Consider the following 22,238-nt stretch of genomic DNA (forward strand, 5'->3'; position numbering starts at 1 on the left):
GCGGAAGACACCAGCCTGAGATCACATCTCGTCCAGGACGTCAGCGAAAGGTGCACAGTCAATGGCAAAACATAAGCAAAACAAGGTAATTCCAAAGGGCAAATCATGCCCATATTACGTAAGGTTATGTTGATTTGATGGGGTATGGTCAACGAACAAAGCAGGACATGTACTGATCAAAATGTGATTTTTTGTCCTTGACTGGGTACAATGGCTGCACTTTCACGTTTAGCTTGGGCAAGGGCAGCTCCTGGTTTGGGTCGACCTCTCAGCGGCCTGTGCTGATCCCTATTCCCCCTGTTCCACGAGCGACTTTTTTCTGGCATATCTAACCCGATCGGGTGGTCTGCTTGCTTTGTGTTAACTGCTTCCGCATCGGAAAATTTTGCTTTGTTCAACGGGGGCTTTGTAATCCTTGGTTTCCTCTCATATTGGCCTGCTTCGAGTGTCCCTTCGACAGGCGATTTTATCTTCGGGGTCTTAGGTGCGCCCCGCCGAACGGCTTCGGCACTAGCATACTCGACGACAAGGTCTCTCCCATTGAGATGGTGATTCTTGGGATTGACGAGGGCACTGGTCGCATGCTCCGTATTCAAAAAATCAACAAATGCAAATCTGTGCTTTCGGTTAGGGTTGACAGATGTTTTAGGGCGAACGACCCACCCTTTGCACTTGCCAGAATCCTCGAACGTACCCAATCGAACCTTCCGTATCCACGATTTCTCTTCTTTCTCTTCTTTCTCTTCAGTTGACTCGCCCTGCTCCTTCCGTCTGTCTTTTTCCCGATGGGCTTCCAGGAGCACGCGAATTGAATCTTCAATAGTATCAAAACCGAGATTACCGAAGAAAAGGGTTGGCGCCGGAGGTTGCTTCTGATTCTTGAGAATTTTTTGAGACGTTTTTGAAAGAGATTTCTTGACGCCGTTGATAGTTATTGCAGCATTTTCGGTAGATTGATTTGGGCGCCCAGTAAAATCATCCCCTTAAAAGTCAATCGGAATTTGATAATGTGAAAGCAGCTGTTTTGTATCTGCGTACCATCCTTGATAAGAAGCTTCCGCCCGAGCAGAGGTTGTTCAGATAGGGCAATGGCAGCTTGTTTGTCCTCTGTAGAATCGAAATCGACATATGCAAACCTGATCTCATAATTTCATGGAAATTTCATCAATAGAAAGCGGTAGAGAAAGAAGGCCTGCTTACCCACGGTTCTCGCTCTTAAATCCTGGTTTTCCTCCGGCCTTTGAAGGCATATGGATTCTTATGACTTCACCTAGTCCACGATCCTTGAAGAACGTCTTGAGTTCCTCTTCCGTCGTCTTGAACGTCATATTTCCAACCCAGACAGAGTTTTTCCGCTTGACATCCCTGTCAACTGCATCGGTTCCCCTTCCTCCATTTAATTTTCTCCTTTTCTTTGGCCCCGCGGAATCTACATCATTATTTTCCTCTTCCCGTTGCTTTCGTTTTGCCTCCTTCAATTGTTTGCGCCGTGCGGCATGAGATAAGACAGCTACATCGACGTCTTGAGCGGTCGAATTTACTACCCCATTTCCGTTCTCCGAGCCCGATTCACTGTCGGAGGAATTTGAGTCAGAGTCAATGATCTTTTCAGGCTTCTTCTTCCGATCATGCTTTGTAGATTGAAAGCCGGGGGTGGGTGAAGCTGATGAACCCATTTCAAAGCGATTCCGGATGACTTTGGAGGAAGCAAGAAAAGAAAAGAGACTTTGATGAAGTATCTTCCACGTGATTACAGATAACTAAGTACAGTTCAACTTCAAAAATTTACTATGCAGAAATCAACCAAACTTTGAAAGAGTGTGTATATTATATCTAAACGAGAGCATGTTGCATTGTACGACAAGACATTGACGGGGTATATATAAAACACCGGAAAGAAAAACGATTGGATTGTACATCATCCGACCTTGAAGCTTGGAGTTTGATGGATGAGTGTACGCGAGCAACAATATTGGGTGGGATAGGTTGGGTTTATACGCGTGTAGCCTTGCTGCTATGTTGTGGAGTGAACGAATGTGGTCCGGTAGTGATTATTGGAATGACTGTTTTCCGGATGGCGGAAAGTTGGAAAAAAGTTCAATATATAGCTTCGAAACCTCCCTGCTGGTGAGGTCTTGTTCAAGCTCGCTTCTTGATTGAGAGTGTCCTCTTCCTCTCCGCTTCCTTCAATACCGATTTCGGCCCCCTTCTCGCCATCACCCATACAAATACGAACATAATCATCACAAATTGTAGCCACATCCATACCTCGACCATAATTCCACCAAATCTGGATTGCGTTGCTTTGCCTCTCTGCGAAACAATTGTTGAAGATGGCGTCCCCTCATAGAATCGGTGGGCATTTTCAGACGTTCCAGAATCCATGCTCACATTTGCAGAACTATTTTCTTCATCGGCTTCGTCCAACGCTTCCTTCGCATCGGTATACTTGTCGTCATCGGGTGATGGGGAGCGTGAATCATCTGTAACTTGGCTTTCAAGTCGCGCTCCTGTATCATCAAATTCGTCCATCATGACCTGGAAAGCTTCCGCAAAGAGTGGACCCCCAGAAGGTCCTCTCGTTGGAGTGGGTGAAGAATCATCTGCAACAAATTTTATCTGACGATGAAGGGATCCCATAGGCTCTGGGTAACGCCCTTCAGTATAGAGATAATTGTGAGCTCGTAAAGATCTGGCAACGCGGAAGCGCGGCGACATGTTACCAATGAGGAGCGACTCTTGGTGTTTCGTGAGAGAGCCCATCTTATGCGGTGTCGGCGGTTCAATGGAAAGCTGCAGGGAATTTGTCGGTACCGTCGATGGGTGGAGTGAGGCATCTCTATCTTCATGTTCAATGGACAGGGCTTGAGAATGCGAGCACGGGGAGCCAGAAAACACGCTAACATCTGATAAACTCCTTGGGCGAGTTGTGTTTGTACTGTCACCAGCATCCCAGGAGTCTCCCAACTCCTTTGCCAGACTTGGACCCACAGCGATATTGGAAATGACATCGTCCCCGTGCCGTGGAGGTGGCGAATATAGGCTGAGGATTGAAAGGGCCGGCGAAGCTAGTCCTCCGCTGCTCATAGAATATGCAGACTGATGACGTGGTCTATGCCAAGACGATTCGCTGAACGGGATAGGTAGACTGTATTTCTTATGTTTCTGGGGAGTGGATGTATTGGGCGGCGGATCATCAAACAGGCCCATGAGAGAACCTCGGCTGCGGGAATCATTCTTATGAAAGCTCCGTTGACGTTTTACTTTAGCAGAAAGTAATTGAGATGGCAATGTACGGTGAGATCTACCGAACTTGTTGGCGAGGTCACTGGGCTGGTCCCGGGCTTCAGCTTCATCGAATCCATGTTGACCCTCGTCCTGGTTCAATCGTTCATAGACTCGAGTTATGAACTCTGTTTCGCGCTGAACAGCTTGCAACCTTGTCGCTGTCTCCGTCTGGTGCTCCAAAATCTTGCCATTCGTCGTCTCGAGTTCTTGGATCTTCTCTAGCAATTTAGCGATCAGTTGCTGGTCTGGCTGAATCGTCGATCGTTCTGGCTGCTCCATCATTGTCGACTCTCCAGAATCTGTTATCTCTTCTAACGTTGACAGGTCCGGGCTAGAACGTGATCCCGACGAGAAGAGTGAGGGTGCATCAGGTGCAAAATTTGGAGGCGTTGAGCGGACAACACGACCAGCACTTCTAAGAGTATTTAACTTCTGCTGCCTTTCCTTCTTCCTCTTCCACGCTTCTTCGATAACTTTTTCTGCACCCAATCCAAAACCTGACTTTGCCTTCTCCTCCAATTCATTGCTTTTGGCCTGAGTCTTCTCTAAGTCCTCTTTCAAAAGTCTTATATCCTTCTCCAATCTCCTCAGCTCTCTTCGACCGGTAACATCCGCGCTGGAAGCCTCTGCTTCTAGTTTCTCCAGTTTTGAAAGTAACTCAGCATTTTGATCCGCAAGAAAAGATATGTCGATCATAGGCATGGTCCCTCGTCTAAGGGCGTAGGTTCTAGGTAGCACATGTTCCGTCGGTGATTCAATAGTGGACGTAGATCGAGTCAAGGACGATGGTTGCAGTGGTGAAAATGAAATGTGAGGGCTGACATTCGGGGATGATATAGAGCTTTGGTTCAATGGTACTCTATCAAAGAACGCTTCATGTTTGTTCTTCAGTGCCACGTTGTTGTCATATAATGCCTTGCAGGCAGCTGAGGTAAGACTGAGTTCTAAGCAGCAACACAGCAAAAGAAGATTAGTTTGGTCAAGAAAAATGAACATAGACAAGTTCACCATTCTCTCTCTCTTTTATGAGAGTATCAGCCTTCACAAGCAAATCTGTTAACTCGTCCTTCGATTTTTCATTTAACCAAGACAAATCATCATCATTCTCCTCTGAGGGTGTATCCTCTCCACCCCACGAATTTGCAGCATTAATTGTCTGCATACCATGGTTGTCACTAGGGAAAGGGAATGTAGATGCGTAGGCAGGAGGAGGAGTCGTAGACCTCTTCGCCAATGATCGTCGGACCTTGGCAGGAGGCCTTGGTCTAGTGGGTGTCTCGTTTGAACGCGTTGCCATATTTTCGTCGTTGCAATATTATCCGCCGAGTAGTAGAATAAATATCGAAGACGTGGACAGTGAGTAGTATGATTGGTGATAGTCCAGCGTGTAGTTTGTCGATACAAGTATGTCTGGGACTGTTGGTTTGTGTTCAAATGGGGATATTGGTTACAATTCCCCTGGGTTTAGAGTACAGCAGAGTTTCCCCTATACCGCACTGCGGCCAAGCGGGCAAAGACAGACGCAGGGGACAAACGTGTACGGGTAACAACGTCAACTCACGACATAAGGGCCAGTACAAACATGCGTAAACAAACCTCAGACAGCGTCTTGTTCAGAAACCGAAAAATATTGTACAAAATCCATCTAAACGGCGAGAAATAGATTAAATGGTTGCGACCCGTACACAAGAATGAGGCTCCTACGAAAAACGTGTAAAAAAGGATAAGAAATCGAAAAGAAAGCAACGGTGATCAATAAATTTATGCTGGAGACCCTCGATCAAATCACTATATCCTACTTCTGTCCTGAAGCAGTGTCCGACTCTGATGCTTTTCCAAGAGGATTAAAGGGAGAAGTATTACTGGTTGAACCGAAAGTAGCCGGATTTAATGCAAAGCGTGATGACGTTGCGGTGTTACCGGAACCAAAGATTGACGACGATTGAGTCGTGGATAGAGGATTTGACGACGCTCCAGCGCTATTAGAACCAGGTAAACCAAATACGGACGGTGGTTGTGTCGATGTCGAGGTAAAAGGGTTCATTGCCGTTGCTGAATTACCTGGACCGGGTGCGCTAAATACCGACGACGATGGGGTCGCCGTCGGCTTTGAAGGATTTGATGACATCGCTGTGTTATTGGAACCGGATGTGCCAAATATTGACGGCGATTGTGTCGAGGATGGGGCATTATTGTTGTTTAGTTCGAAATTGAATTTGAATGTGGACCCCGAACTCGAAGCCGTTGAGCTCAGTGCCGGAGCCGGCGAATTGTTGGTGTTAGCAGTGGAACTGGGCTGAGGGAGCTTGAATTGGAATGGGGATTTCTGTTGTTCAGGAGCCGAGGTAATGGGCATTGCAGAGAACGCTGATTTAGGAGTCTCTGAGGGTTTTGATCCTGTTGAACCAAAACCACCGTTCGTTCCCGTGTTGGTGTTTCCAAAAACATTGGGAGATGTATTGCCTGAGGGAGCAGACTGAGACTTAAAGATATTTTGAGAAGTCGAATCCGAGGCGGCGGCGGCGGGGAAGTTGGATGTCCCAAATATATTGGCATTCTGGCTAGTATTAGGGCCTGAAGTAGAGCCGAAGCTGTTTGAGGATTGATTGCCCAAAGCATTGAACAAGCTTGAGCTACTTGAAGCAGGTTTGGCTGCCCCAGCACTGGAAGGTGCCAACGAAATTCCAGAGTTTTGCGACGATGGCTGCCCCCCACCAAAATTGAACTTGAACGGAGATTTGTCGGATACCTTGGCGCCGCTTGATTCTGTTGCATTGTTCTCGGTAGATTTGCCACCAAATGCGGTTGACGGGAACAAAGGATTATGGGAGGTATTAGCGGTATTGAATAGACTCGTCGCCCCACTAGGTGTGCCAAAAGCCGGTTTACTAGGAGGTCCGGAAACATTGCTGCTAGAAGCCGTTGCATTGGGAGCCGTGAAACCGAAGCCAGTCGGGTTAAATGTAGACTTGGTAGTGGCTGAGCTGCTCGTCCCCACTTCATTGTTAACCTTCGTTCCAGCATTGGGGGTGAACGGAGTAAAGGAGGCAGACGAAGGGTGAGGATTTTTTGCGACCGTCGCAAATGGAGTATTAGATGACGTCGTGGTTGCAGGGGCCGCAGTTGACAGAGCCGCAGATGTAGGTCTCGCAGAAGCGCTTCCAGATGGGACGTTTGAAGGTCCAGTAAGTCCAAAGTTGAACTTTAATGGACCAGTAGAATTCGTCGAGGTGGCGGGGGCAGTCGGTGCAAGAGAAGTGGACTGAGATGACTGCGTCGCGAACGGATTGGGCGTGGATGCTTTGGCATGTTCTGCACCGAAATTAAAGAAAGCAGATTGAGAAGTCGGGCCAGAGGGAGGAGCAGTACCGGTCTGAGGGCCAAGACGGAATGAGACTGAATTGCCGCCGCTAGAAGGAGCTTGCTCTGATGCAGGTTTGGACTCTAACATTGCGTTCGTGTTGTTGGCAGTAGACGGAGACGAAGACATATTGAAAAAGCCGGGAGTTTTTCCTGCCTGAGTATTGAGGGATGTTGCTTCATTTGTTGAGGGAGCGAAAAAGTTTGATGTAGGCTGAGGTACAGACGACGGTGGCATCGCAGTGGCCTTATCATCCGCCTTAGATGCAGAGGGTGACGATGGGGCAAAAGGGAAGGCCGGCGTCGCGGTCGAGGTTGAAGTACCAAAAGGAGATGGCTTAACACTCTCAGGAGGTTTCGAATCGTTGGAAGGTTTCGAGATCGCTGGGAAGGAGAAAAAACTCGCTGGTTTGGGAGGTTCAACTTGCTTTGAAGTAACCAAGGTTGACTCGGGAGATTTATTAAGGGTCGAGGCACCAGGCGGCATTAACTGATTGGACGATTCGGTAGGCGCGGTTACAGTGATTGTCGGAACGGACACCTCCGTGTTTGCTTTCTCAACATTCTCTTTCTCCTTTATAGCTTCATCTGCCTTTGACTGGTTGGTTTCAACCTTCTTTGCATTCCTCATCTCCCGTAACCTCAACAGTGCCCGGGCTTCCAACTCTTGTTTTTCGAGTTTGGAATATGTTCTGATCAGACCGTGCGGATTCGAATTGGTACTATCCACCAAACCAGGGGTTCCAACGGAGGATGTCCTTGAGGTGGAAGAGATGCGCCTCGTATGATGCGTTTGTGTCTGATCAAAAGGATTAATCCGATGGATGCGATGAATCCGCTGACTATCAGGACCAGATTCAGGTGAACCAGGAGTAGGAGAATCAGACGAAGTCAGCTTTGCAGACCATAGAAGATCTTTTCCGTTGACGTATGGCTAGAGACGTATGTCAGCCGTGAACATAATATAGGCACAATGTGCGTACTTCAATATCAATGCCGAGTTTCGGTTCTAACTGTTTCGATGTGCCTTGTCCAGCAAGAAGGTGGCGAGACTTGGCATCACGATATTCTGCCTCGCTGAGCCAAGATTCGACGTACACCTCAAAGTCTGCTTCGCGATCAGGGTGTTGGGAATCTTCCGGCTAATCCAGGGTTCAGTAAGAAGATTCCACACATGTTAAAGTCCTCACCATAGAGAATCTCTGCCCCGCTTTCTTTACCAAAGCCTGACGCAGACGTCGACCATTGTCGCCTATTTTCCACCTGATACCATTGGAAGTCCATTCTTCGCCAATTTTACGATCACTAGAAAATGACCTCTGCGACGGCGTGTTCGAGTGCTCGCTCAACTCGGCCTCTGTGAGTACAGTTCTCTTTCCACGCTTCTTGCGAGACGAACGCAAATCTTCCTCTCCAAACTCACGTTCCGTCTCATCGTCGCCTAAATCACGGTCTCGCTTCTGGCCACGACTTGCTTGCTCCAAATCAACTGTGCGCTTGGAGAATGTTCTCCTCTTGCGGCCCCGACGTTTTAACTTGTGATCATGCCGATCCTGTTCTGGTCCACTCTCGTCGTCATCGCCACCAAAAGTTGAGCCCGCCTCGGTACGATCGCGTTTCTTGCCACGCTGTATATGAGGTAAGTCGTCAACGTCGTCGTCATCCTCGTCGACGTCCATATCCTGATCCGTCTGGGCTTGGATGTTTTTGTCCAAAGATACTTTTCGAGCGCGTTTCTCACGTGGCCGTCGCTCAATAAGGTGATCCTCATTTTCATCATCATCGAATAAATAACGCTTAGCAACCCGCTGAGGTAGAACTTGATCTTGCCGAACTGCGCCATTACCTTCGCTTCTGTTCGCCCGTTTAGATCTTTTTATGACCTCTTGTTCATCCGTCAGATCTTCGACATAGCCACGTTTCCGGGTACTGCGTTCATCACCTGAATCAAAATCCCTTTTACTCATACGAGAGCCAGGGAAGTATGACGGCGCCTCATGGCCATATAGTCTGGAAATGGAGGTCTTCCGGATTTGAGGAACGGGTAGTGTCGAATGTGATACAGGCGGAGGAGCAGATGGTCTGAAAAGGGATATATGAGATATGATTAGGTTTAGAAGCGGTTGTATACTTACTCTGGATGATAGCTGACTGGACTACCTTCCGTTAAATAGGCACCAGGAAACCGAACACTAAAACTCGAAGCACGCCGCTGGTCGGTTGGTACTTGACGCCCTTAATTTTAGATTGAAGATGAGTGAAGGAAGGATAAAGAAAAAGAGGGCGCATACCAAGCCGCTGCCTGAGACCGTTTTCACGTTCGGCACTACGTTGATCACTGGAAGGTATGTGATGCGAAACTTTTGCCTTCTGAGTGGCCTCCTTTTCACGGCGAGCGAGCAACACAGCAGCATACGCCACATTGAAAGGGCGGTGGTCTTTATCAGGTATACCGTGTTTCCGACGCGTTGCACTACATTTGGGGGATGGTAATGAGTCAAGACCGAAATCCTCCTTTTGTGGAGAGATATACGCACAGCTTGTAAGAACGTTCCCTCCAGACCAAGATACGAAACCATATTTGCATAGACACGACGTAAAGGAAAAGAATAATCACAAATCCGAGTACCAGTTTAACTATAAGCGATGTCCCGAGCCAAGCATCGTTATCGCTGCCTTTGCCGCTGCGAAAGGCAATTTTTGTTTGTTGGCCAAGGATGTCAGCAGATTCGTCGTCCATGACGGTCGGGGGATAAAAAACTGCCGAACGGCAGATGAGACGATAGAAGGGAGGTGAGGGGCGGTGGCAGCACTTGCTTGGACGTGTTTGACAACGGCGTCCGTTTGATCGGAGTTTAAAAATATTCTCAATTTTTTTTCGTTCGATCCGCTTGATCAATGCTCTTTGCCTCCCGAATTGGACCTGAATAATTCATTACATCCATCAGCTCTCTGTGTCCGCTTGTAGATTATAAGACCCACTTGCAACTGCCTGGGAACACGGCTCACACTGCCTTCGTTGCCTATACTTGCTCGTGGAAGATTGTTGCTGCTTGATCCACGCTTGACTGGCTAGCCTGATCAATGGCCATTGCATGGCCATTCGAGTACTAAATTAAGCATACATATCTTGTCCTGTGCATACTACATACAATACAACCTATGAAATGATTTGTGCATTCTGGCGTAGTCGGAGTTGAGAGCTTGACTCTCTTGGGAATTATTTGTAGTTTCCGAGTCGTGAGAAAGAGTCCACGTTATAAACCTCGAACAACTTTTCAACTTATCCACTCTTCCTTTCATTTCAATGCCTGTCATCACCCTTGAACAACTTCGCGCCAACAAGACTCGCGACAGCCTTTATGTCCTCCTACACAAGAAAGGTCTGTACCTATCCCGCCAACTATTGACCAATTCTTATGGTCGTGTCATTCTTTTTCGACTACAGTTTATAATGTCACAAAATTCATCGATGAGGTACGTCCCTTTGCTTCAGTAACATTGAATAATTCGTCGTGTTTACCACGTATGCGGCCAGCATCCAGGCGGCGATGAAGTAATTCTAGCAGAGGCCGGTGCGTAAACATCACCATTAACAGCCATGCATCCGAAGCTGACTAGTCCAACATTAGGTCAAGATGCCACGGAAGCATTCGAGGATGTTGGCCACTCTGACGAGGCCCGAGCACTCCTTCCCGGGATGTTCATTGGCGACTTCGAGGAGGGTAGTGTGGGTCGAAGCTTCTCTAAGTGGGTGCTCAATAGCTGACAACCTCTGTAGGAACTCAAGATCAAGTCCGGAGCGGCGGAAGCTCAGGCAAAGAGGGTAGCCGGAGCCGTCGAACAAGGCTCAAAGTAAGTCCTCTATCGAACCTCCACCGAACCAATATACTGAGTGCCACGTCGTTCTCAGTCTCATGTACTTCATTCCCCTCACACTCTTGGGTGGCTACTTCGCTTGGCGCTTCTACTCGTCGGGCGGCCTATAATTGATTACCCCCGGTCTTTCCTTCAAGCGTTAGATGCGATTCTGTCATTGCTGAACCCCTACTATACTTATTTACTGTCCATTCCCTCATGAACACGCTTCTTTTGGATAACCGGATGGTTTGCTCTCACAAGAACCAGTTTAGCCTCGGAAGGCCTGTGATTTTCCGTCAAATCACGCAAGAAGATTTTGTAAGCATGTAAGCATCTGCTCAAAATGCAACATGCGTACCATTACATTGGAAGAGAATTCACACCATTAACTAAATACAGCGAGGTCGAAACGCATCAAGCCAGAATGATCGCATTGACGTGACATAGTAGAAATTTGAGAAATTTTGTTTGAATAGACATTTCCAGCCGCAAGTCCTTAAGCACCGATTCTCCCTTTCACCCTGACCCCTTCACAACTGGGCTGACTGTGGCAAAGTCACGACACATCCAGCACCCAGCACAGGTCTGAAGGAATCATGGCGAGTGTCCCGGCTCCCTATGAAAGTTGACCAAATCTAGTTAGCAACAATACGTCACCTCATTACATAGTGGGAATGCAGAGGGACGAAGCTTGAATAACTCACCTCAGCTAAATGATGATAGCGACTCCCAGCTTGTGTAATCCCTGCTTAGCGGCTTCGCTCTTTGCAGCTTGCTTCGTCGTCCCTTTTCCTTGTCCATAATCTTCGCCATTCACCAATACCTTGGCAAACCAAAGAGGTGTGACTTTCCTACCCTTAGCGATTACAGCAGATTCCTGCTCTTTTGCACTTTCCTCTTCATCGCGATCGGAAAATTTCCATTCGACCCTATCATTCCGCTTCTGTACGTGCTGATTGAAAAGGGAAAGGTGACCGCCAGCAGGTGCCGTTGGCACATCATCGAGGACGCCACCATTCTGACGTCCGTTGCACGCCGCAGGTTTTCCACCCAGATGATGAAATCGCGGAAGAAGCGGAGTAATGGGTGTGGCAGATAGTCCGTGCTGGCGGCGTATGATCTGATACGCGGCTATGCTGTATGGAGTAAACAGTTTTTCGAGCCATTTCGTGACAATATCCAAGCCTTGGTCGAGAAAGAGGCCACCGACGAAGGACTGTAATACATTGGATTACCCGATGATCAATATAGCGGTAAGAAGACATATTAGAACGAAAGGTATTCACCTCAAACACATCGGCTTGAATATATGTATGTCACCAACTACAATCTTGAAATGACTAACCAAAAAGAGTGACCTACCTTGGATATTCTGCGACGCACGAAGTGTAACGGCCTGAGCTGCGTGGAGATGCAAGCGACTAGGCAGTTTATACCTCAAGGATCTAAACGAGATCTCAATTCTAGACAAAATTCTAGAACCTAACCAAAACCCACATTTCTGATAATGTCGCATTTCCGACAACCATCGCCCTGACTTTCTGAAAGCAAAGAGCACATACCGAAGTAAATTAGTGGTGATAGAAGACAACAGCGCGCAGCCTAAAATACAACACCCACAGTGGCAGGCCCAACGTGAAGGCCAGGGTATAGTTCCATCAAAAGTCTAGTTATTGATAATCCAAGGACAGCATCTCCCAAAAATTCATATCTGCCAACGATTTACCGAATTAGCCTCTATACGGGGCCAGCATGCGATGGACAAGATACTGATCAAGACTGATAATCTTGCTCCGTCCGCAGCTTACTTTTCATTGTCCGGGCTAAGATCGTCCGGATGATCTTCAAAAAGATGCGTTGGACGCCCATACAAGCTTCTATGGGTAAAGATTTGTTGCCTTATATCCGTATTGTTGATATCGGGAAGAGGCGGAAAGTCAATATCGTTAGGACCGAAGTCTGGTCTGGTCAGGAACAAATCAGCGTCCAGATTTCTGCAGTCAGAGAAACAGAACCAAGCGCGACTCTGTTGCCAAGGATACATGGGAAACTCACTTGAGAGTCATGTCAACGAGTGCTCCCCAGACCGGGGGGATACAGGCAAGGGAAGTGCAGAGATAACGATGCGAAACACAGAGAGCAGGGGAACCGAACCTCTTCAAAGAGGTCGCCACAAGCCGGAATAACATTCACAGAAAAGGACGCATGCGCCAGGGTCTTCGTGTCAAATGTTGCCATGAGAAAAAACAATGCGCGCCGCCAATTCCATCCCTTAATCATGTGATAATTATTTTTTCAAACTCAGGGAATCATCAATTAAAAGAAGCACTAGTAATCGAACAACTCCACTATCACATGAAGGATAATCTCTAGGTTGTCCCTTCTGAGATAAGATATCAGCATCTCAGTGTAAATATTTCTCGTCAAATTCTCTTACCAGCTGCGAGTTTTGCCTGAGCCTTCACGGTGAAAAAATCTTTATGCAATCCACATTCTGTCTTCTCTCTCCCAGCCCATCTTCCGTCTCTCTCACTCTGCCCTTCTTTAGTCTTGACCGTACTGTGCCAATCACCAACGCTTTTGTAACCCTGGTCAAGTAGCTTGTTTTTCGGCACGTTATTCTCTTTGATGTACCATTCCACGAAAGAAAAGTTCCATGCAAAAAGTGGGTTGAGCTTTAACAGCCCCGTCGAATCGACCTCGAGCGGCTGTAAACTTTCGCGGTCTCCTCCCTGTGATGCTCGACGGCCTGTTATCACGGCCTTGACATCTAACTCCTCATAAGCGCGACGAGCTGGTTCTACCTGTACCGTGGCTTCATCAGTGTCATATAATAAACTCAAAAAACCCCATGATGCGAACCTTTATAAGATAATCATAGGTATCTTCATCCCTCTTCCAGAACTCCTGACCATGCTTCGCCTCAAAATCCTCTACAGTATTGCATCCCTCCGGTCTATAAATATTGATAGTACTTCCGTAGCGTTTTCGAACTTCTTCTACGAGCTCATATGTCTCAGGGAAATGATATAGTGTGTCGAAAAAGATCAGTGGAGGTGGCGATTTAGTGATTTTTGCAAGCATGTCTGTGGCCACCAGACCAGTGAGCCCGAATGCTGTGGTTTGGTAGAGTCCAGGCAGATAATCTATTGCCCATTGCAAGATCTCTTCCGGTATCAACGGAGCGAGATGGGTATTGATTGTATTTAGCTGTTCCGGTGTAAGAGGCAGGTTGAGAGGTTTGGGGAGATCTTGGAGGGTCGAGTGAGGCATGGTTATTGAGTCTTAAGCGGTGTGTAGTCAAAACTCTGAAGTTCAATGTTATATTCGTTCCGCCATATGGGTGGCGCAAGTATGGTTCAAACGTTTAATTACAGAGCAATTTCGATCGACATTATGAGGTGCTCTCCCACGTGATACCTTGTACGTCTCTGCTTCTTTTTTGTTTCCGTTCAACCCAATATCTAACAATACGGGTTCATCCAAGAATCATGCGTGAGTACGAATTCGGCACTAGGGAAGCGACAGTAGTAGCAGAAATCAACGGAAATTGTGGTTTCCTATTGAAAGAGAGTATGATGATAAAATGATACAAACACAAGGCCCAGGTGGGGGGGAACGTCAACGGCGTTTTCTTGCGCCGATTCCTAGTCTCGCACCGCTAGTATTCTAGAGTCTAGACTCTTCGGCTGAAGAATGTTGAGGGTTGTACGGGTTGGCGAAGTTTCAAGGTTCTTGACATAATAGGCGTCAGAGTTCTCACCTGAGTCTTTCTCCGCGTCCAAATATGTCTGATGTAGAATACGGATACTTCTCGAGAGGCAATGCGGTTTCACAGATTCACAGCGGATAACCCGGGGGCAGAATCTTCGGACCAATTTGAGCAATTCTTGCCGTGGCAGAAGACACAGGCAGATTTATGAGGCCGTAGCCGATATTCCGGCTGAAAAGCACCACTAGGCACCACCTCAGGTCAATCAAATGACCGCCGCTTAATCTTGGCCTCCGCAACTCATAATTGACGTCATTCTAAGATACATGGAAAAATTCAATTCTAGGCCGTCCTCACATGTGTACATGGTAATTACAGAGAAAGTATACGATAAGAAAAGAGTCCAAATATTTAGAAAGAGACTCAAGCGTGTTCTGCTTCTGCTGTTTGTGCTGCATGAATACGAAGGCGCTCCACTTCTTTGCGGTCACGATCCTGCTGTTCAATCTATGTTATATTATGAGCGTCATGGAAGGATCGCAGTAGGCAAAGCTTCCTTACAACATCAGCCCAGGAGTGATCACCCTGTATAACCGATGTTAGTCGGACCCGTTAGCTGGATAAATCATCGACGTACAGCGTTGGCAATCTCCCGACGTTTCGTGCCTGTCAAGGCACCGGCGGCGATTAACAATCCAATAGTGAGTCCCTGGGCCCACATACGGGCTTGTACAATCTGAGTTGACAGTCAATATAACCCCCATCACAGCTAACATATATGGTATCCCACCTTTTGAGAATTAGTCTGGTACCTGAGTAGCACGAGAGCGCATGTCAGTAGCAATATACAATCAAAATCGTGTAGTGTGACTTACTTATTGCGGGATATAATGAGTGTTGCTAAGCCCAAGCCTGCCGCCCACGAACCAAGAATGATACTATATTGATACCGGGCAGCCCATTCGTTAACCTTTTCCTTTAAAGGTAAGGCATCCCATCGTATTCGTTCTTTGAGCGCTTTTTCATCAATTAGGCGGATACTTTCGCCCTCCCTGAACAGCATCATGAAGATTGAGTGAAAAATACCAGTACGTCATACTCACCACTGTGATCGGGAAAATTCTAAAGCTCGTCGTTCAGCTTGAATCGATATAGCAGGAAGGACCATGACAACGATGGCAGCGGCCTTCAGTGAAATAGGAAGTCGGCGGAATGTGGGCGAAACACGATTTAGATAGTATGTTGCACCAAGGCCGACTGCTGTGCCGGCGGCTCCTCCTTCTATAGAGCCTCGTAGCGACGCAGCTTGCTCGCCGGCATATTGGTTTTGCATGACGATCTAAGAAATATAATTAATAGTGATATTGGCAACGAAGACAGTCAACCTACTCGTGTATGGATGGTGTGCGACTTATGTCGGGCGTGCTCCCCTTAAATACTTATATCACATCACATGATGGCCGAGTCTGGATCACGGTCTGTCCGTCCTTTTCCGTTTACCGGCACAACCCGCTCGTTGACGCATCATTCATGATCCCCGCAACCTGCTTTTTTAAACTTGCTTCGGGACCCCCGATGGATTTCGATTCGTTTGACGAATTTTAGGGTAGATAACATTCATGTAGACATACTCAGTCCAGGATGCATACTTGCTGAGATAGGGTATTAGTAGTAGCGCCAAGTATATCACCGCGGATTGAATCATTGCTAAGTTAGTGTGCAAACACCAGGCAAAAACCTTCTGGCGGTCATATGTGTCAGCGAGTCCTTCTGACACCCGTTCTTCTCCGAAAAGTTCCGCTCGTCTGATTGTCGCAACAAACCATAGAAAAAGTAGCAGAGTTGACCATACTTTCCAAACTGATTCCGTCATGCACAGCATGGTTGAATTGGTAGATTGGTCTTTCCATGAAATCATTGCAAGACAGATCTTTTTACTCACATTGGCGCTCTCCAGCTATTCAGAGTCCCTCTTGTCCATGCAATACTGTATGCAGCCGACCATAAGTTCACACAAGCCGTAATATCCGCTGTGAACTGATGTAAGCCCGCGGCTTCCAGATATTTCGGTCACTGTAATGCGTGATTTCGACGTCAACTCGGGGGATATTGTAATATTCATTGCCAAAAAAGGAAATATTGTGAGAACGCAGTAATACCTAATATAGTCATGCGAACTTGCATGCCAATGAACTCAAGAGTCAAAGCGCGGCTTCATAAAGTAGCCTAGTTCCAGCTCCATCATCATTTATAGGATTGTGAGCTAGTCATGGTGATCCAGGCATCCAAAGTGAGCGATCTAAATATTGTTGAAAAAAAAGCGAGTACGAACTTAACGGTTCCAAGATCCTAAATATGGCACAACCTGTTGTAGCTTCGAATTAATTATTCGATCCGGTAGAGCTATAAGTTTTAGAGTGAAAAGAAAAGCCATTCGTGTTCTGAAGATCTTAAGCAATCAGTTACTTTTTTTTTTTTTTTTTTTTTTTTTTTTTTTTTTTTTTTTGGTGGAGCCTAAAGACTGTCGACAACTGGCGACTCGCTTGACATGTTACCTGCACATGTAAGGCCAGCTTCTCCAGTCGGCTATCGTGCGCATCTCGCGCGAAAAGAATAAAATCTCACACCCCTGGGGAAATGCCTTTACGCACTTCATTTGTGTGGGACTCTAATAACATCTATTAAATACCCACTAAAACCCCAGGTCTACGTAGCCAAATTTTCGGTCTATCATTCGGGTTCTCATTTATTAGGATGCCAGACCAGGTTGCTGTGACTAGGCTTTCGTGTATCGCTTTCCTATTGAATTTTCGCGTGTTTGTTAATATACAGTCTAGTCTAAAGCGAGTGTTTAGTCTGTGTGAAAGTCTGTTCTTTATTTGCGCGTCCGTATGGTTCCATTGGTCGGTCGAGTCGCCGTGTTGGATTACTCTCTCGCATCGTAGGTTCCATATTAGGTAAGCACATTCTGATACGAGTATGTGGAAGAGCCTTGTCTTTCCAGCGTTCGGCGAACCTTTTTCATCTTTTTCGGTGGTTGACGCAACACCTAGGATCTCTCCTATGTTCGGTGTTGTCCAAGTTTTGAACTTTTTCATCCAAAGTTCTCCGGCAAGCCTCCATACAGTTTGTTGGCCTCGGGCATTGCATTTAGTGAGTATATGTTCCATAGATTCTTCAGTTTCACATAGGCGACACCATGTCCTTTCTCGCAGGTGGTCGGCACCTGCATGTTCCCATTTTTTCCCCACGTAATAGGTTCCTTTGATGGCTTTGTAGAGGAATTCCTTGTGTTTCCTCAGGCAGTTTTTGCTTTGTTTGAGCTGGTGCCAGATTTTTCGATTCGCTGGTGCGTATCTTCGTTTCTCTTTTATGTCTCCTTGGATTTTTTGAATTGATGCTTTCGATGTTTTGCTTTCAGCCACCGTTTTATCGTTTAGTAGGAGTTTATATGCAATAGCTTGGGTCACAGCCTGAAGTTTCGCTCCCACCGGATGGTATTCTTCGTTTGGGGGAGGGTCCAATTCGACTTCCTGCTGTAAGCTGCATCCTTGCTGTGCCAGCGTCCTTGCATCGCTCATTTCATGGGATGGCTTTTCCAATAATTCTAGGAGGGTTGGGGCCTTCCTCAAACGCAGTCGGTTTATCACTTTCTTAACCAGGTTGCTATTTGGTGCGTCTATCCAACCTTGGTCTTCCCAGGTTTTAAAGTCAGATGATAGCGCTTTTATCAATCTTTTAGATGTGGAGATGATGTTTAATTTTTCATGGTTGTTTGCGCTTTCTAGGGAGACTTTTACCGCGTTTAGTTCTGCTGCAAACACAGTTTGAGTTCCATTGGTTCTTAGGGATAGCCGGAGGTTCAGGTCATTAGAAGAGATCCCACTTCCTGCTGCAGCGTCGATGGTGTTTGGTTTCTTGCAGGAACCAGCGATGTAGATCTTTTTTGGAGTCATATTAACCGGCGTGTCGATCTCCATATCGGAGTCCTGCAGCTTCGTCAATGGAGTTTGCTTTTTTCTGCTGATGGGGGTGATTCTGAGCGCGTCTGCTATGCATGAAGGTTCGTCGTTATCTTTCCATTTGATGATGTTTTTGTTTGATACTTCACCTTGCCGTGGCTGTTCACTTCCCTCTTCCTTTTCGCTGTGGATTCGCGGGTCCCATTCCTTGCTTAGGAGATCGAGGAGGGATTTTGCGGCTTCCGCGCACAAGTTTGGGAATTTACAGACCAGCTCGTTCCTATCGAATGTACAGTCCTGGCACTCACAGTCCGTTCGATTTAGGTGGTTTTGTGAGGTCAGTCTGTTAAGCAATCAGTTACAACTACTTGACGTAGTAAATGCTGTTGAGTGCCCTGATCCTCTACAGCGTTGTCATTAGAGAATACCAACTCCGATGTGTCTGACCTTCAGCATGATAAGCGCCGTTAGTAAATGCTGGCGCCGTTTTGTTCATGACATATGATATACTTAGACCTATTGCCGGATTTTCATTTCCAATTTATGTCTCTCATTGCATCACTTCAGTATGGGGGTTTAGATGTAATTCAGGAATATGTATATGGCGGTAACTACTTAACATGCTACTATTAGTACTGTGGAAGATCGATGACAACACCGTACTATGACAAAGGAATAAGATTTAAGAGACAGAGCATAATGAAAAGCAAGAGAGCCCAATACATTGTGGTCGGCTAACAGGATAATATCCCGGATATTCTGAGGAATAGAATTAGAAATGATCCACTGTGAATGTCCATTTTCCACTGTCCATGTCGAAGCCCTCAAAATGTGTATCCCTCATATTCTTGAGGCGCTTCAAGTGTTTGACAGCAGTCGGGTGGGAAGAATCCTTGATTGGCTCGCGAGTCGCCTTGTCAGTAGCCCAACAGCGTTCGAGAATCAGTCTCGCTTTCACATTGAGCCCAGAACCCGGAGATGGTTTGTCCACCTCCTCACTATCAGGGTACACACTGCATTCTTTGTCGTCAAATCGGATGACTTCTCCAAGTAGAGCGCCAAGCTTAGCAAGGCCTGTCAAGTCCACTGATTCGAGGAAGTGGATTTCTCCATATCCAACTCGACCAACAACCAGTCCTTCAAAAGACGACAGTTCATCATAGCTCGCTTTCTTCAAAGTGGCAAGGTCAGGCTTAATATAGTAGTCGCCTTCTTGCAGTGTTGCGTCACCAGTAGTTTCAACGCCCGTATTACGAGGTTCTGCAGTAAATTTGCTGGAGTTGCGGGCTGGATGTTTCAAGGCCGGTGTAGGGGATTCAGGTAGTGGTGCGGCAGGCTTATGCAATGCTGCAGCATCCTTTTCTCGAGCAGCCACACTGAGAGCGGGGCTGAATGTGACTTTTCCTCCACGCGATAGACCTGGACTCCCCGATTTCACAAATATTTCTGCAGTTTCGACTTTCTTGTCAAAGATGATCTTGACACTCGGGCGAGACCCACTTCCAAGCGCAGGACTGGAGCTGCGGGCCAAAAAATCGTCTGGTCCCACAGAACCATTCACTGCTAGGACTCCCGGCTTCCCAGAAGTAAAACTCGGCACACTAATCGATGTGAGGCCATTTATGGAACCAGGCGTCAGTGGTCCAAAACCTTTGTGTAATGGAGCATATACCAACTGGCGAGGAAGTGGAGGGGGAGGAGTGGAGGAGTCTACGAAGAAACCGTGTCTCTTCTTTTGTTGCGACGGGTCGAAGTCCAAGGAACGAGGCCCGGGAGGAAGCATCGAAAATATGGGAAGGTCGTTACCAATCGGGTCGGCAATTGAGGCGGTAAGGGATGGTTGAGGAGCACTGGATGCACCAAATGTGTTCCCAGGGGCCCCTAGCATTGAGCCAAATAGTCCGGACTGACCGGAACCAGTGGTGTCAAGGCCGGGAGCCATGGGTTTTGGACCAAATAGACTTGACTGTTGAGGATTCGATGGAGGTTTACCGAAGATACTCGCCTGTGGTTGGGTATTCGTTGTCACATTAGAGAACAACGAGGGTGTTGCGCTGGCGGGTTTAGAACCGAACAGATTACCAAACCCGCCTGTTTGCGTGGTTTGTTGTATTCCAGGTTGTTGCTGTTGCTGGTTGGTATTACTTCCGAAAAGGCCACCACCAGTATTTCCAAAAATATTAGTGCCACTGGTAGCTGGCTGAGTAGCCCCAAATACTGCGAAAAGTCAGACGTCGCCATGTCGAAGTAAAAGAGCGTTCCTTACTCGAAGTTGATGGCTGAGTAGTGCCTTGTTGCGCTTGTTGGTTTGTGGCCGTATTTCCAAAAATGCCACCGCCACCGCCACCGCCTCCAAAGAGAGAGGACTGTTGAGTTGGTTGTTGCGTTTGTTGGCCTGGTTGATTCTGATTACCGAAGATACCGAAACCTGTCCCAGTGGTCCCAGTGGGTGTGTTGCCAAAAATTGATGGCTTAGCTTGTGCGTTTCCTTAAAGTGAGTGGGTGAGAAATTGAAGAGTTAAAGATTGGCTTAAATACCGAGTGTACCGAATGCATTTTGAGAGTTGGGCTGTGTGTTCCCGAAAATACTGGGTTGCTGTTGTTGCGGCTGAGGAGTCTGACCGAAGGTATTGGTTCCAGTACTTCCACCGCCAAATATACCCGTGCCGGTGGCGGGAGCTATACAATAAACAATGAGTAGAGGCACCTATCGATTGGAGAAGTGAAGACGTACTGGTTCCGAACGCGCCTGTAGAGCCGAAGCCTGGTTTGTTCGCAGTGTTTCCAAAAGCCGAGCTGCCGCCAAAAATTCCACCGCTCTGTTGTTGTTGTTGTGGCTGCTGCCCGAAAGCACCGAAAGCGCCGGGTTGTTGCTGTTGTTGTTGTTGTGGCTGTTGCGGTTGCTGTTGTTGCTGCGGCTGTGGTTGCTGCTGCTGCTGCTGCTGTGGCTGAGAACCGAACGTCGAGCCACCACCAAAAATTCCAGTTCCTGGTTGCGTTGTACTTGGCTGATTGGATTGCTGCCCAAATGCACCAAACCCACTGGTGTTCGTGGTTCCTCCACCAAAGACACTAGTTGATGTAGGTTGATTGGGTTGCGCACCGAAGACACCTGTGCTTGTGGGTTGTGTACTCCCGAACGCGGACGTTGTTCCGAATGTACTTGATGAAGCAGTCTTGCGATTTTGAGCATAGTCTTGCAATCGTAGTTCCTGTCAATTCCGTCAGCGGATCTGGTTGAGCGATATAACAAACTCTAAAATTACTGACTTCCATTGAAAAATTGCGATAACTAGGAGTGCACGTTATCGTTTGGTAATGTAACATAGAGGTTGTGCTCGGATCTTTCTCAGTAAATGGTGCGTAAGGCGACGCTCCAGTCCCATTGTTGACGGGGGATGCTGGAAAGAATTGTTGGTGAATTGTCAGAATTGTCAAGATCAACACGATCTACGCACTTGTCGATGTAGAACCAAACACAGAAGTTGTAGGCTTAGTTGCACCAAAAGCATTTGTACTCCCAAATCCTGTGCCTGTGTTCGAAGAGGACGGTTGACCGAAAATGCTTGTCCCTGTGTTGGGGGGATTGCTAGCTTGGCCAAATGTGTTATTTGAAGTACCCCCGAACGCGCCTGTGCCCCCAGAGAACGCGCTAAAACCCTGCGATGGCTTATTCTGACCGAAAGCACCGGTACCGGAATTGGCAAACGCGCCTTCGAGGAGGAGTAAGAGAGAGAACTGGGATGGATGAATAGGCACGTACCAAAACCGCCGGACGGCGCCGCCGTAGAAGCGGGAGCAGAAAGGTTTCCGAACATGGGATTCACCTGAGGTTGCTGCTGCTGCTGCGGCTGCTGTTGCTGCCCGAAGCTAGTAGACCCAAAAGCTGAATGACATTTAGTGGGGATGGTTGGTGAACAGAATAAAGTACTGACTGCTGGTGCCCGCATTGTTCCCGAAAGCGTTGGGCTGCCCAAACGCACTCGGTGGGTTTTGCTGTTGTTGCTGACCCTGATTACCCCAGGAGGATTGGAACATTGTGAGGTTTGAAGGAC

The 22,238-nt window shown here is 47.3% G+C and overlaps 9 protein-coding genes across 9 annotated transcripts; 1 reads left to right on the forward strand and 8 right to left on the reverse strand.

Moving 5' to 3' along the window:
* Nucleotides 1–55: 55 nt before the first annotated feature.
* AGABI2DRAFT_228803 (hypothetical protein) lies at nt 56–1,691 on the reverse strand. The gene is made up of 4 exons (XM_006456662.1): nt 1,201–1,691; nt 1,039–1,136; nt 664–982; nt 56–615 (listed from the first exon to the last, which is right to left on the reverse strand). Exons 1-4 carry the CDS (start codon nt 1,674–1,676, stop codon nt 177–179), a joined length of 1,332 nt encoding a protein of 443 aa, XP_006456725.1. The 5' UTR covers nt 1,677–1,691; the 3' UTR covers nt 56–176.
* A 103-nt stretch (nt 1,692–1,794) lies between these two features.
* On the reverse strand, nt 1,795–4,806 carry AGABI2DRAFT_181221 (hypothetical protein). Its single transcript, XM_006456663.1, has 2 exons — nt 4,297–4,806; nt 1,795–4,232 (listed from the first exon to the last, which is right to left on the reverse strand). Exons 1-2 carry the CDS (start codon nt 4,583–4,585, stop codon nt 2,140–2,142), a joined length of 2,382 nt encoding a protein of 793 aa, XP_006456726.1. The 5' UTR covers nt 4,586–4,806; the 3' UTR covers nt 1,795–2,139.
* Nucleotides 4,807–4,922: 116 nt separating this feature from the next.
* AGABI2DRAFT_139371 (hypothetical protein) lies at nt 4,923–7,048 on the reverse strand (the record flags this gene model as incomplete). Its single annotated transcript, XM_006456664.1, has 1 exon — nt 4,923–7,048. A coding segment is annotated over exon 1 (1,118 nt), but the record flags the coding sequence as incomplete, so codon positions are not given.
* Nucleotides 7,049–7,337: 289 nt separating this feature from the next.
* On the reverse strand, nt 7,338–8,187 carry AGABI2DRAFT_195733 (hypothetical protein; the record flags this gene model as incomplete). The annotated part of the gene is made up of 3 exons (XM_006456665.1): nt 7,839–8,187; nt 7,632–7,790; nt 7,338–7,582 (listed from the first exon to the last, which is right to left on the reverse strand). Coding segments are annotated over exons 1-3 (405 nt in total), but the record flags the coding sequence as incomplete, so codon positions are not given.
* A 1,758-nt stretch (nt 8,188–9,945) lies between these two features.
* On the forward strand, nt 9,946–10,767 carry AGABI2DRAFT_139373 (hypothetical protein). The gene is made up of 6 exons (XM_006456666.1): nt 9,946–10,031; nt 10,097–10,125; nt 10,187–10,223; nt 10,281–10,378; nt 10,430–10,503; nt 10,562–10,767. The coding sequence occupies exons 1-6, from the start codon at nt 9,956–9,958 to the stop codon at nt 10,635–10,637; spliced, it is 390 nt and encodes a 129-aa protein (XP_006456729.1). The 5' UTR covers nt 9,946–9,955; the 3' UTR covers nt 10,638–10,767.
* An 89-nt stretch (nt 10,768–10,856) lies between these two features.
* On the reverse strand, nt 10,857–12,735 carry AGABI2DRAFT_195736 (hypothetical protein). Its single transcript, XM_006456667.1, has 8 exons — nt 12,565–12,735; nt 12,318–12,473; nt 12,130–12,220; nt 12,007–12,050; nt 11,872–11,954; nt 11,796–11,809; nt 11,214–11,725; nt 10,857–11,125 (listed from the first exon to the last, which is right to left on the reverse strand). Exons 1-7 carry the CDS (start codon nt 12,696–12,698, stop codon nt 11,219–11,221), a joined length of 1,029 nt encoding a protein of 342 aa, XP_006456730.1. The 5' UTR covers nt 12,699–12,735; the 3' UTR covers nt 10,857–11,125; nt 11,214–11,218.
* Nucleotides 12,736–12,803: 68 nt separating this feature from the next.
* On the reverse strand, nt 12,804–13,791 carry AGABI2DRAFT_188563 (hypothetical protein). The gene is made up of 3 exons (XM_006456668.1): nt 13,372–13,791; nt 12,947–13,313; nt 12,804–12,892 (listed from the first exon to the last, which is right to left on the reverse strand). Exons 1-3 carry the CDS (start codon nt 13,780–13,782, stop codon nt 12,879–12,881), a joined length of 792 nt encoding a protein of 263 aa, XP_006456731.1. The 5' UTR covers nt 13,783–13,791; the 3' UTR covers nt 12,804–12,878.
* A 720-nt stretch (nt 13,792–14,511) lies between these two features.
* Nucleotides 14,512–15,627, reverse strand: AGABI2DRAFT_195737 (hypothetical protein). The gene is made up of 7 exons (XM_006456669.1): nt 15,611–15,627; nt 15,325–15,560; nt 15,097–15,273; nt 15,012–15,033; nt 14,859–14,957; nt 14,783–14,806; nt 14,512–14,728 (listed from the first exon to the last, which is right to left on the reverse strand). The coding sequence occupies exons 2-7, from the start codon at nt 15,552–15,554 to the stop codon at nt 14,645–14,647; spliced, it is 636 nt and encodes a 211-aa protein (XP_006456732.1). The 5' UTR covers nt 15,555–15,560; nt 15,611–15,627; the 3' UTR covers nt 14,512–14,644.
* Nucleotides 15,628–18,338: 2,711 nt separating this feature from the next.
* Nucleotides 18,339–22,226, reverse strand: AGABI2DRAFT_195739 (hypothetical protein). The gene is made up of 9 exons (XM_006456670.1): nt 22,119–22,226; nt 21,947–22,069; nt 21,642–21,896; nt 21,454–21,584; nt 20,918–21,395; nt 20,722–20,862; nt 20,450–20,671; nt 18,575–20,400; nt 18,339–18,520 (listed from the first exon to the last, which is right to left on the reverse strand). The coding sequence occupies exons 1-8, from the start codon at nt 22,219–22,221 to the stop codon at nt 18,956–18,958; spliced, it is 2,898 nt and encodes a 965-aa protein (XP_006456733.1). The 5' UTR covers nt 22,222–22,226; the 3' UTR covers nt 18,339–18,520; nt 18,575–18,955.
* Between the last annotated feature and the right edge of the window lie 12 nt (nt 22,227–22,238).

Source organism: Agaricus bisporus (genome assembly GCF_000300575.1).
Source record: "Agaricus bisporus var. bisporus H97 unplaced genomic scaffold AGABI2scaffold_14, whole genome shotgun sequence".
NCBI lineage: Eukaryota > Fungi > Basidiomycota > Agaricomycetes > Agaricales > Agaricaceae > Agaricus > Agaricus bisporus.

Coding starts and splice junctions, on each gene's coding strand:
- AGABI2DRAFT_228803 (XM_006456662.1), bottom strand. CDS start 1,676: ATGGGTTCATCAGCTTCACCCACCCCCGGCTTTCAATCTACAAAGCAT. Junction 1,137..1,200: donor TTTAAGAGCGAGAACCGTGG/GTAAGCAGGCCT, acceptor TTATGAGATCAG/GTTTGCATATGTCGATTTCG. Junction 616..663: donor GATTCTGGCAAGTGCAAAGG/GTGGGTCGTTCG, acceptor CCGAAAGCACAG/ATTTGCATTTGTTGATTTTT.
- AGABI2DRAFT_181221 (XM_006456663.1), bottom strand. CDS start 4,585: ATGGCAACGCGTTCAAACGAGACACCCACTAGACCAAGGCCTCCTGCC. Junction 4,233..4,296: donor CATAAAAGAGAGAGAGAATG/GTGAACTTGTCT, acceptor GTTGCTGCTTAG/AACTCAGTCTTACCTCAGCT.
- AGABI2DRAFT_139373 (XM_006456666.1), top strand. CDS start 9,956: ATGCCTGTCATCACCCTTGAACAACTTCGCGCCAACAAGACTCGCGAC. Junction 10,032..10,096: donor TGTCCTCCTACACAAGAAAG/GTCTGTACCTAT, acceptor TTTCGACTACAG/TTTATAATGTCACAAAATTC. Junction 10,504..10,561: donor GCCGTCGAACAAGGCTCAAA/GTAAGTCCTCTA, acceptor CGTCGTTCTCAG/TCTCATGTACTTCATTCCCC.
- AGABI2DRAFT_195736 (XM_006456667.1), bottom strand. CDS start 12,698: ATGTTATTCCGGCTTGTGGCGACCTCTTTGAAGAGGTTCGGTTCCCCT. Junction 12,474..12,564: donor CTCGTTGACATGACTCTCAA/GTGAGTTTCCCA, acceptor GTTCCTGACCAG/ACCAGACTTCGGTCCTAACG. Junction 11,955..12,006: donor AATGCGACATTATCAGAAAT/GTGGGTTTTGGT, acceptor GATCTCGTTTAG/ATCCTTGAGGTATAAACTGC.
- AGABI2DRAFT_188563 (XM_006456668.1), bottom strand. CDS start 13,782: ATGCCTCACTCGACCCTCCAAGATCTCCCCAAACCTCTCAACCTGCCT. Junction 13,314..13,371: donor CCTATGATTATCTTATAAAG/GTTCGCATCATG, acceptor GCCACGGTACAG/GTAGAACCAGCTCGTCGCGC.
- AGABI2DRAFT_195737 (XM_006456669.1), bottom strand. CDS start 15,554: ATGCAAAACCAATATGCCGGCGAGCAAGCTGCGTCGCTACGAGGCTCT. Junction 15,034..15,096: donor CTCATTATATCCCGCAATAA/GTAAGTCACACT, acceptor CGTGCTACTCAG/GTACCAGACTAATTCTCAAA. Junction 14,729..14,782: donor ATCACTCCTGGGCTGATGTT/GTAAGGAAGCTT, acceptor AATATAACATAG/ATTGAACAGCAGGATCGTGA.
- AGABI2DRAFT_195739 (XM_006456670.1), bottom strand. CDS start 22,221: ATGTTCCAATCCTCCTGGGGTAATCAGGGTCAGCAACAACAGCAAAAC. Junction 21,897..21,946: donor GGCGCCGTCCGGCGGTTTTG/GTACGTGCCTAT, acceptor TCCTCCTCGAAG/GCGCGTTTGCCAATTCCGGT. Junction 20,863..20,917: donor TACAGGCGCGTTCGGAACCA/GTACGTCTTCAC, acceptor TTTATTGTATAG/CTCCCGCCACCGGCACGGGT.